The sequence below is a fragment of the Lonchura striata genome, chromosome 6, assembly GCF_046129695.1.
Source record: "Lonchura striata isolate bLonStr1 chromosome 6, bLonStr1.mat, whole genome shotgun sequence".
NCBI classification, from domain to species: domain Eukaryota; kingdom Metazoa; phylum Chordata; class Aves; order Passeriformes; family Estrildidae; genus Lonchura; species Lonchura striata.
The window spans coordinates 2,203,692-2,216,074 of record NC_134608.1 but is presented as its reverse complement, the minus strand read 5'-3'; the positions used below and the strand labels follow the sequence as shown (position 1 = coordinate 2,216,074).

Below are 12,383 nucleotides of genomic sequence, written 5' to 3'. Positions count from 1 at the left end.
TCAGCCTTCCCCTCGAAATGGGAAATTATTGCTACTTAAAGCTCACCAACCCAACTTTGATAGGAATTCATCAAAAACTCAGGCCTGAAATGATGGCTCACAGCCCAGCTTCCTTTGTGTGAAATTCCATCTTTTTTGTCACCCTCTGTCACCGAGCCCAGGCTTACCTTGCGGATGGGAAACCGGAGAGCGAGCTGCTCCTGGAGCAGCCCCGGCAGAGGAGGGAGCAGGTGCTGAAGGTGGAATTTTGCCTTTTTGCAGATGCTGCAGTCCGGGGGGATGCTTAGCCAGAGCTCCCAGCAGCAGGGCTGTGCCACGGTGCCCAGGGAACAATTCCTGCAGCTCCAGCAGCAGCTGCTCCAGGCAGAGAGGAGGGGTCAGCACCTCCAGGATGAGCTCCAGAGCAGACCCTCGGGGACAAACATGCAGCAGGTAAGGTCCCCCCACCCTGAAAGTGAAGATTTTTAAAGTTGGCTTGGGAGGTTTTTGGGGTTTTTTATTTTATTCTGGTGAGATCCATTCTCTGTTTATGCCAGTTCAAAAATGAAATTTCACGGCAGCAAATGCTGTTTAGTGTGGTTAGCCTGAGCCAGAGCTTTGTTCTGAAGTCCTCTGAATTTTTTTTTGAGATCAAACCACTCCCATCCACATTTAACTGGCTTTTCTCCTTCTGCTCCATGTGCAGTGAGTGTTTTTAGAGGGTTTTTTTTTCGTTTGTTTATCTCCTGACCGTGTCTGGAACTGTTATTTTTAAAATACACTACACCAGATATTGCACAGGCATCCATCACATCAAATCCTAATTTGGGCTGTTGTTTCACATGGAGTTGTGTCAGTTGTAGCAGGGTAGAACGCAAATTAATCCTTTTTTCTAAGGTTTTTTTCCTAATCCTTTTTCTTCCTGATTTGGCCATGAGGCAAGGCACTGTTCCTTTTGTACAGAAACTTCAACATTGGCATTTCTGAGGGAAAACCAATTCCAAGGAAGATTAATTCATCCACTGCCCACACTGGGCAGAGTCACTTTCAGTTTTAAAAGGTAAATAATTAACACTACATTGTAGGCAAGAGAAAGGTTTGCATCTGCCATACAAAAATTGCCAAATGATTCTCTTCTTCAAAAAGTAATTGGATCTCTAAAGTTTTGGCTCAGGCCAAATAGAGTCTTAAAATAATATTACAACCCTACATTATGAGAAAAGATAAAACTCTAATCTAAATGTATATTTAGTATTTTATCTATTTTAGATTATATATTTATTTAGATTTCTACTTAGATTAGATGAATAAATGAGATAAAATGCTATTAGCTATTTATTCATCTGGTAGCAGAAAAAAAACACTCCTCTTATATTTTAAATTTAGATTGCAGTTATACTTTAAAATTATACCTTAAAATAATAATAATAAGACCAAGGTTTTGAAGCTCAAAAATCTCTGAATGTGGTAATAGGTATTTCAGGAAAAAAGGTATTATGGAGAGAATGTAGGCAGTAACCAGTTTTTAAAGTATCCAAAGCTTGGAGTAAATTTTTTTTTTTTTTTAAGAAAGGCATAAAATCAAAATGTTTCATTAAAAAATAAAAGCAAATAATTTCAGGTTAAGTAGAAATAAATTGATTGTAGGGTTCCTTTTCTGAAGTGCATCACCAAAGGCTGATGTACTTGGTCCTGTACCATGGGGAGCAAAATGTGCAGTTTAATTTAAAAATCAATCAAAGCCATATTGCAGCAGTGGGGAAATGAATGTGCTGGGATTGCATTAGGAGCGATGAGTTTGTAATTTAGATTTTGGAACAATCTGCAAACGAGTCACATCCTGGAACTTGCAGTTCCAGAGAGGAAATGCTTCTGCAATTCCTGGAAAAACTTTGTGAATTTAAAAACACTTAGAGAAGCTGTGCTAATATTTGCACTAATGCACTTAATAATTTTAATTTTATTCCTTTTTTCCTTAAAATGAGTGATGATTCTGGTTTATAACATCTTTTTTTACTACATAACTTTCTAAATCATTATTATTAAACAAAGCCAGATTTGTCTCCACTTTGTAAGCACCTCCTGCTTGAATCTCTGTTGATTTTTCTTTGCCATCCTGATTTTTAGGGTTTGACACTTAGCTGAGCTCATGTCCCTTTTAATGTCCCCTTCAGCACCCTGAAAGCTTCCATCCTAATCCCTCTCCATCATCCTTTCACCAGTGAGGACAAGGTCAGGTTATCTCCCTGCTTTTCTGTGTAAAATCAACCATTTCGTTCTGCTGCTGCTTTGCTTTTTGCAGCTTTCTTAAATCCTGTGTAATGAGGTATCCAAAGTTATCCTCATTATTTTTCCTTTTAATGGAATTATTTCGTCTTTATCCTGCTTTGCAGTTTTCATTGCTTTTTGATCCTGGTTGTATGTGGTTTTTCGTTCATTTTACAGTCAGTTCTTGAGTTATTTTCACCCAAAGGCTGCTGTTACATGTTTAAATTTCACTAAATTAAATTAAATTATAACTCCTGAGCTGTTTGTACTGTGTTAACCTGTCTGGACTCTTCTGAATTTCCCATGACTGTTTCTGCTGTGTCCAGTGCTGTGATTATCTCATATCCCTTCCTCAATTACCAAATTTGGGAGCTTGTTAATTACCCAATATTTCCCAAAGTCTGCCTAGCACTGATTAATACTTGAGTTGCTCGGTTCCCCCTTTGTACAGCTCTTTATTTCAAATTTCATATCACCTCTGACCAGCTGCTTGTTCCCTCTGGGGAAAAAACAACAAAGTTTGAGATAGAAATGCAAAGTTTTCAATGGAGGGCCAGTTTGGCTACATTTTTCCCAAATGCTTGGCAATCTGTGAGATTTTATATATTTTTTAATATATATATTTATATATAATGTTTGGCTACATTTTTCCCAAGTGCTTGTCAGTCTGTGAGGTTTTTGTATAGATATTTTAAAATATATATATATATTATATTTATATATCATGTTTGGCTACTTTTTTCCCAAATGTTTGGCAATCTGAGATTTTTATATAGATATTTTTAAATATATATGTATTATATTCATATATGATGTTTGGCTACATTTTTTCCCAAGTGCTTGTCAATCTGTGAGGTTTTATATATTATATGAGATTTTCATGCTATAAATGAGATTTTGAGAGAGAGAGAGAGAGAGAGAGGAGGATTTCCTCTTTATAAACTTTGCTAACTTAATCACTGCCACTGATTTTTTTAAAAACCTTAGATGTAGAAAATACCCCCCCAATCTCCCAGCTGTGTAGTGCTAATAATAATAATTACAGCTATAAAATATAAGATAATCTGCATGTTTTTTCTCTTTGTGTGTGTGTGTGTGTATTTTTTTTTTGTCCTGCGTTGCTTGCTTTGCTTGTATTGGTGATTATTTTTTATTTTTTTGCTTGAAGTGTTGATGTTTTGAAGAAAAACCTGGATATCAGGGTGAAGTATTCCCACTTCCCTTCTTTCTCTAGGCCTTGCTACCGGAGCAGCGAGCAGTGCATGCAGATTCCTACAGGAGGATTGGGCACCTCTGACACCTCTGCCTGCTCTTCATCCCATTCCTTTTCCATGATAAACACACAAAAAAACAGAACTGGCATAAGCTGAGAAAATTGAGGATCAAATATTTTCCCCCCCCCTCCTTTTTTTCCCTTTTTTGTCCCAAAAAAACAGCAAAAAAAAAAAGGTCTCCGCAGTGTTATTTTCTTATTTATTTGTCTAGAAGCTATCCTGTGAAAGCTCAGAAGCTTCCAGAAGCTTTTTTAAATTTGTTACAAACGGGTTTTATTTATGTTATTTAAATTGTGCAGTTGTTCAGTATGGGAAAGAGCCTATTTTTCTCAAATGGTACTAATTTTATATGAGATTTGAAGAAAACCTGGGGTATTTATACTGCATTTTTGTATAAGATGTATAAACTTTTTAACAGGGAAAGATGACTTTTTTTGATGTAAATGAAAAATAAAATCTTTTTTTAAGCATAATGTCTCTTGTCTTCATAGAAATCAATAATTTCCACTTCAAGAATTAACAGGTTTTAGACAAAATATTTATCTTTGATAATGAACATTGTTACATCAGGACTTCGGGGCAATATTTGTGGTGGGGTCTACTAGAGTATGGAAACTCAGCTTTTTTTTTAGAAGATGTACTTGAAAATTTAGGAAAATGAGGGATCTTCCACTGCTGTGGCCATAAAATAAAAAGGGAAAATTATTGTTTATTGGAGAAAATTATTTCGTTTTTATTTTGTCTCCAACTAGGATTTTAATAAAATTTCATTAATTTACTGGGATTTAATTTATTTATTTAATCCTAATTTAATTAAATTAGGATTTTAATACTTTAATAGTTCAGCAAAACACCTCTTTAAGGCCTGTGATTTTTCTACTTGGAGCCATGAACCATTTCAGCTGTTTGCTTGTAAAGATCTTTTTTCTCCTATTTTTAATGACCTTAAAGCTGCTGCCTGAGCTGACTTCTCTCATTTAACATGAAATAATGTGAAGTGAGATTATTTAAGGCAAAAAAAATCCAGGGATCACAGGTACTGAGACTTCTCTAATTCTTCTTTTCCACATATTTACTCACTCAGGGCTCCTGCAACCAATGGGAAGTGGAATAGTGAATTCCAGGTTTTTGAATGCCAATAAAATTCCATTAATTCAGAAAAATATCCACTCCACCCACACTCTAAAACTGTTTTCTATGTGACTCTAATGTAAGCTTTTTAATTAAAATTAATTATTACATAACCTCATGCACAGATTTTAATTTCTGATGTTACAGCAAATAAAATGTTGAGTGAGCTTCAGTCAGCCCCCCAAAGGAATAATTTTGTAGGGTTTTAGATGAAGCAGATTTTCATTTATCCTTCTCCACAGGTGGGATGGGTTTGGGTTTGAAGGTGTTTTATTTCGGGTTGCTGCTTTCTCAAACTTTATCTCTCCTCAAATGACTGCCTGGAATTTGAGTAACAAACCAGCATTAAAATAAAGTCTCAATTTTCCTGCAGTCAGTGTCAAAAGTTCCTAAATCCAAACAAGTTCTTTTGTAATTCCTGATGTTTCTTATTTATTTGGGAAAATTTCCCTCAGGTGTTGGTGTAAAGGCCTCATGACACAGAGTTATGATGCTTTTAGTTACACTGTCACCTTGCTGAAGAAAAAGAAAAAGAAACAGTTTAGGGTTATGAAAACTAATCTAAAAAGACGTAAAAAATGAAGTTTGGACTCCTGCTTTTTTTGGTTATTACTCAATTTCAACGGATCTCTGGCATGGGAGAGTTACATTGTCAAACATGACCTTATGACTTCACCGTGTTTTTATTCTCAAACCATTAAATTGGCATTTTGTTTCCCACATTCATCAGAAATTTGGCAGCACCAAAGAACAAGAAAAGGAAATTATCCAGCTCTGACTTCCAGATAATACAGAAGATTAGAATTTTATGTAATTTTTCCTTGAGTTGGTATAATTTCAATTGTAAGTTGGCTTGGAAAACCAGTGCAATGCTGAAAGTGTCCTTTAAGTGCTGCCAGAATATTTTGCTTCTATGAAGGTTTTATTAATTTAGTTGCCTCTTAATCAGACTGGAGTGTGGAGGGCCACCTATTATCTTGAGCATAAACTGGAAAAACAAAACAGACTGCTGAATGGGAACTGATTTTTAAGTGATTTTTCACATAAATTTTGCTTTCCAGGGGGGTCACGAGCAGCTTCTAAAAATGATGGAAGAGCGGATGATGGATGTGGAGCAGAAATTAAGGCTTGTGAAGAGGCTTCTCCAAGATAAAGTAAATCAGCTGAAAGAACAAGTAAGTGTTCTTGGACTTCCTCAAACCTTCCCCCTTCCTTCTTTAAACCCCTAAGTGGGGAAAAGCTGCCATGCTGTTGTTCAGAATAAAGATAAAAGTGGTTTTATTTAATAAAACCAGACCTCAACTACAGCATAGTTGCCCAAAACTTCATAAAACTCCAAATTGAGGACTGAATCCACTACTCATTAGTTTCCTAAATCAGGAAACAAAAATCAAATTTCAGCTGAGGATGCTAACTGGAAAAGGATGCTTAGAAAAGGAGGGAAAAATAATTTCCTGAGGAGAAAATACTGATTTCTTTGAGGCCTCCTGCCCCCAATTCATCCTGTGTTTGATGTAGTTTTGGGGTTTTTGGAAGTATCTCTGTGGGCTTGTGGTTTCTCTTGTGCACTAAATTTATCCTTGAAGGATAAATGCTGTAAAGGAGAATTCACCTAAAAACAATGGATTTGAAACCCTCTCTTATCTACCCCATCTCCTTAAAAAAAAAACCTTTCCAGTCTCAAAACTTTCACAGCATCACTAAAGACCCCGGGTTTTTTTAATGAGAGGAGTGGGTTTTTACTTTGATTTTTGAGCTATAATTAACACACTCACCTATTTCCCACCTCCTTTGGCGTTTTAATTGGCCAATTGCTGAGTGCCCGTGTCCCATTCCCAACGCAGCTTGCCAAGAACACCAAGGCGGATGCCGTGGTCAAGGATCTCTACGTGGAGAACGCGCAGCTGCTGAAGGCTCTGGAGGCGACGGAGCAGAGGCAGAAAACTGCAGAGAGGAGAAATTATTTGCTGGAAGAGAAAATTGCCAACCTCAACAGGATAGTGAGGAACTTGGCCTCCCCCTCCTTCAGCCCAGCCCCAGAGATCAGGTCGTAGCAGAGCTGTGGTGTGGCACAGCCCCGTGCACTTTACTGAAATGGGAATATTTCAGCTCCTCACTGCGTTGCCTTTTTTTTTTTTTTTTTTTTAACTGAATGAGTTTTAGTTACAAATGCCTTCCCAGAGAGCACACAGAGCCGATTCCCAAAATGGACACTATTAAAGGAGAGTTTTGTTGGTTGTTAAACTGGGTTTCTGCTAAGTTTTGCCTAAAAATAATCATCATCATGTAAAAAAAACACCCAAACTTATGTTTTTCTAGGTTATCTAGGTTTGGCTTTCATTTAAAATCAAAATTCTGAGTTTCCTGTACTGGACAATCTAGATTGGAGCACAGGCCTAAAGTAAACTCAGATTGTTGAACTGAAAACAATATTTTCAGCTTTCTAAAATCCTTCATGCTCCAAACCTAGAAATGCTGAAGGGTCAGTCTTCAACACTGTCAGTAGAAATGTTATTGAAGGCAAGACTTTGCTGCTATGGTCTGTGTCCTGTAAACTCATTCTGGTTTCTCTAAAGCAATTATTCATTAGGCTTCTGGGTTGTTCTTCATGGCTGTTTCTCTGCAGAGCCCAGGAAAAAAAAAAAGGTTTATTTAAAATATAGAACTAGACTACTGCCTCCAACTGTGTGACAGTATTTCATCTGAAGAAATTTCCCAACTAGCAAATAAAGACTATTATTTCCTTTTTTTTTTAAGCTGTGCTGCCACACAACTCTGAATTGTAGAGGCCTTACTGGTTTTGTATATGGAAATAAGTTAAACCAAGGAAGAGTCACTCAACAGAAGCAAAGATGGGAGTTTTGTTTGTGTGATTTGTAAATTCAGTAAAGCAGTGCAGTGTATTTATTAAACAGCTGGCAGAAGAATGAAGAGGGGCACTTGGATGGTTTTGTCAGTGGGATCCTGTTGTTGGAACCCTCATGAACATGGAGCTTTGCCAGGAATGAAGCATTTGTTCTGACCTGAGGAATCATTTGGAAAAGTCTTTTGTGTTAATCCTACTGCAGAATCTAAGCCTGTCATTAGTTGTAGAGAAGCACATTCAGTGTCATTGTGAAGAACTCAGGGAGTAACAGCCTAAATCAGCTTCCTTCAGCTATAAATGTGGGTATTGAAGTCAGCAGAGGGAGATAAACACACCTTAGGGAAAGCAGGATAAACCCAATTGGATTTGGGTGAGTTATTTCCTTGCTGCTCCTCACCCAAGTTGCAGAGGAGCATCAAGGTTTGGGATGAGGGTGGTACCTCCTCTTGGGTCAGGGGAGAAATGCAAATTTTTGGGAACACCTTCAAGACAGAGGGGTTTGCCAGAGAAGCAATGATGGATGAGAGCCTGCCTGCTCAAGGGTGTGTGTGTTAACCTGCCCTGCCTCCCCCAGAGCAGCCAGGCACAAAAATTCTGGAATACTTGAAACTAGACCTCTTAAAATGCAAGAGATTGGGAGGGGCAGGAAGAGGTGTTTTGTCTCAGAGAACACTGGCAAGCTGATCATTCTGTCAGGAGACAAAAGTCCTCCAGAAGCTGGGGTAGCACTGCCTGCAAGCTGTGGAGGAGCCTCTGGAAAATGAGTTTTACTGTGTACTGATGTGGCTGAGAGGGTGTTCCCTGTGTCTCTGGGGATACTTACCAATTTTAGAGGGTTTGTGGACTGAGCTAGGCACAGGAAGTGAACTTTTCTTCCTCCTTTTCCTCCTCCTTTTCCTCCTCCTTTTCCTCCTCCTTTTCCTCCTCCTTTTCCTCCTCCTTTTCCTCCTCCTTTTCCTCCCCCTTTTCCTCCTCCATTCCTTTGTGCGGGCAACAAAGTGGAAGTGAAAATATAATAATGAAAGAACATCATGTTGGAGCCCTGATAAATTATTTCACTGCTGTGCTCTTCTAAATGCATGTAGTAGAGATTTCTCCAAGTCATCCCAAATTCAAGGATTTACAAGATTTTTCAGAGGCTGCAAAAATATTTTCACAAACTGCAAATGTCTTAAATTGATAGAAATCTTAGGGTTTAAAAAACTGAAGTAGTGATTTCTTGGTCTCTTTTATCATCAAGTGGTCTGAGTTACATGATACTAAATCTCTGTGTGGGTACCAGGGCTGTGTGTTGGCAAATTGGGAATTTGAGCACATCCTAAACCCATGCACTGGAAATTAGCAAAGTTCCAAAATATTTCCAGGAAACAAAAGAATTGAGGTTCAGAACTGTATTTGGAAAAAAAATATTACTATCTAGTACATTTTAAGACTACTTCATACTTTGACCTTGATTTACTTGTGTCTGTGACCAAAGTCTAAAAGGAAGGAATGAATATTTCACTTAAATTATTGTGCAGTTACTTTCATGTTGCTCAATTTAAAGGCTGGACTACTTAACTAATTCTTTGAATCTCCTGGTAGCTACCAGGCTTTTATAAACCAAACACAGACATTGCTAGAGCACAGCACCCAAATGGGAGAAGCAGAAATAGGGCAAATGGACTTTTGGCTTTTCTCTTTCTCCCCTATCCTACTTTGCTGTACTCCTCTTTTACTAAACTTCAAAAAAAAACCCAAAAAAACCAACTTAACTACAGGAGAGAGGAGGAGGAGGAAAACATCCTGTTGGTAAATACCTTGAGGCAAAACTCCCATTTTAGTGGAAGATTTGTGTGGATTCATTCTCAGAAGTGCCTTTTGCCTCCCTGTGTTGTACAGGACAATTCAGGACAATCCCTTCCCAAAAGGAGGGATCAGAGAAAGGCAGAGCTGCTTCCAGACGGGTGACACGTTGCTCCTGAATTCTTTGTGTCAGCTCAGAAGAGAAGCAGCTGTTTTACAAAGTCCAGGCTACTGAAAATAAGCATAAGAAACACATAATTTATTAAGCATTTAGGGGTGTTTTGTGCATGAATGTGTCTCCTATGCAGAATAGGCAAAAACCAAAGTATTTAATGTTTTTGTTGCAGTCAAAAATCACTGAACTTTTAGGCCTTGTTCCTACAACAGGTCCTGCCATGTCAGATATGAACTACTTCATTACACAAAGTGTTTTAAATGTTTTCAGCTCTTTATGAATCACTGTGAAAATAAAGGCACATAGACATTTCAGGTTGGGGGTTTTGGAAGGGGACAGACCCCAGGTTAAATAGAGGTGTACAAAATTGACACAGTTGAAGTGCTGCTTGTCAATTTAGAATGATTTAAAAGTCTACATGGTGGCACATGCTCCAAGTAGTACTTTAAATACAAGGAAAAATTGAGTTGTTTGAATTCTGGTTGAGGAAAGAAACAGGATTTTAACATATTTGGTTTTAGCCAGGTTATGTGTTACAGCAGGGGGAAGAGTCTGGATTGATCAAGAGTAAAATCTTTTTGTTTACTTCCAGCACATGCCATCCCTGTCACTCAGGTTTTCCATCATTTACCTGTCCAATCTCCTGTTTGGTGTCATTTTATGACAAACAACTTCTGTATAAAGGAAAACAAATGTATATTATTTTTTTTCTATTGAGTTTGTTTTGTTCCGGTGTAATATATTGTCCTTAGAACATCATGTAAAGCCGAGAGAGGAAGCAACTGACACATTATTTATAATGAGTATAAAAAATACATTAATGTACAATGCATACTTGTGTCTTTTTGGTTTTTATCCAGCATGAAAATAATAGAATAATTTGGGTTGGGAGGGACCTAAAGCCCATCCATTCCCACCCCTGCCATGGCAGGGACACCTTCCATTATCCCAAGGTTGTTCTAAGCCCTGTCCAAGCTGACCTTGGACACTTCCAGGGATCCAGGGACAGCCACCACCTCTCTTCCCATGGATGTTGTAAACACTTCAAATAGTATCTGCAAGTTTATCAAAGGCATGCACAATAATAAAAAGGATGGCTTGACAGCTGTGAAAAAGTAGTTTTTGCATTACAAAAGTATGACATTGAAGTGTAAAAAGCTGACAGGTAGTGAACACACCTTGGCTTCTGTTCAGCTGAAGTTGCATCCCTACTCTTCGCCTTTATATGGGAAGTATTGGGGGCTCGTTGCAAGATTTTCACACAGTCCTGGGGTGGGAAAAGCAGGAGGGGACCAGCGTGGGTCCCTGCTCCTGGTCAGGCAGGGGGACGGGGTACAGAACTGTGCCTAGTTCTGGGCTCCTCATGACAAAAAACACCGAGGGGCTGGAGGATGTCCAGGGAAGGGAACAGAGCTGGGAAGGGAATGGAGAGTTCCTGAGGAGCCGGGAAGGGAATGGAGAGTTCCTGAGGAGCTGGGAAGGGAATGGAGAGTTCCTGAGGGAGCTGGGAAGGGGCTGGAGAGTTCCTGAGGAGCTGGGAAGGGGCTGGAGAATCCCTGAGGAGCTGGGAAGGGGCTGGAGAGTTCCTGAGGAGCTGGGAAGGGGCTGGAGAGTTCCTGAGGAGCTGGGAAGGGAATGGAGAGTTCCTGAGGAGCCGGGAAGGGGCTGGAGAGTTCCTGAGGGAGCCGGGAAGGGAATGGAGAGTTCCTGAGGGAGCTGGGAAGGGAAGGGAATGGAGAGTTCCTGAGGAGCTGGGAAGAGGCTGGAGAGTTCCTGAGGAGCTGGGAAGGGAATGGAGAGTTCCTGAGGGAGCTGGGAAGGGAATGGAGAGTTCCTGAGGAGCTGGGAAGGGAATGGAGAGTTCCTGAGGAGCTGGGAAGGGAATGGAGAGTTCCTGAGGAGCTGGGAAGGGAATGGAGAGTTCCTGAGGAGCTGGGAAGGGACTGGAGAGTTCCTGAGGGAGCTGGGAAGGGGCTGGAGAGTTCCTGAGGGAGCTGGGAAGGGAATGGAGAGTTCCTGAGGAGCTGGGAAGGGGCTGGAGAGTTCCCGAGGAGCTGGAAGGGGCTGGAGAGTTCCCGAGGAGCTGGGAAGGGAATGGAGAGTTCCTGAGGGAGCTGGGAAGGGGCTGGAGAGTTCCCGAGGAGCTGGAAGGGGCTGGAGAGTTCCCGAGGAGCTGGGAAGGGAATGGAGAGTTCCTGAGGGAGCTGGGAAGGGAATGGAGAGTTCCTGAGGAGCTGGGAAGGGGCTGAGCCTGGAGCAAAGGAGGCTCAGGGGACTTTGTGGCTCTCACAGCTCCTGCCAGGAGGGGACAGCCGGGGGGGATTTGGGATCTGCTCCAGGGAACAAGGACAGGAGAAATGGCCTCAAGTTGCTCTAGGGGAGGTTTAAATGGGATACCAGAGAAAATTTCTCCACAGAAAGCGTTGTCAGGTAGCAGAAGGGGCTGCCCATCCCTGGAGGTGCCCAGGAAGGCCGGGATGTGGCACTGAGCGCTCTGGGGACAAGGTGGGCACCGGGCACGGCTTTGGACTCGTTGATCCCGGAGAGCTTTTCCAGCCTCGGAGATTCCATGATTCCATCACTGTGGGGTTCTGTCGCTCTGTCATCCCGGGGTTTCTGTCATTATTCCAGGATTTCTCTCATTCTGGGATTTCTGTCATTCCAGGATTTCTGTCACTCCGAGATTTCTCTCATTCCGGGATTTTTGTCATTATTCCTGGATTTCTCTCATTCCAGGATTTCTCTCATCCCGGAATTTCTGTCATCCTGGGATTTCTGTTATTCTGGGATTTCTGTCATTATTCTGGGATTTCTGTCATTATTCCGGGATTTCACTCATTCCGGGATTTCTGTCATCCCAGGATTTCTCTCATTCTGGGATTTCCGTCATTCCAGGATTTCTCTC

The 12,383-nt window shown here is 40.5% G+C and overlaps 1 protein-coding gene across 1 annotated transcript in view; it reads left to right on the top strand.

Annotated features, from left to right (window-relative positions):
- NIN (ninein) overlaps positions 1-10,310 on the top strand; it is a 60,757-nt gene extending 50,447 nt beyond the window's left edge. The window contains exons 28-30 of the mRNA XM_077783879.1: positions 262-432; positions 5,714-5,827; positions 6,497-10,310. Coding sequence (XP_077640005.1) covers positions 262-432; positions 5,714-5,827; positions 6,497-6,706 — 495 coding nt within the window. The 3' untranslated portion in view covers positions 6,707-10,310. The remainder of the gene's footprint in view (positions 1-261; positions 433-5,713; positions 5,828-6,496) is intronic.
- The last annotated feature ends 2,073 nt before the right edge of the window (positions 10,311-12,383 follow it).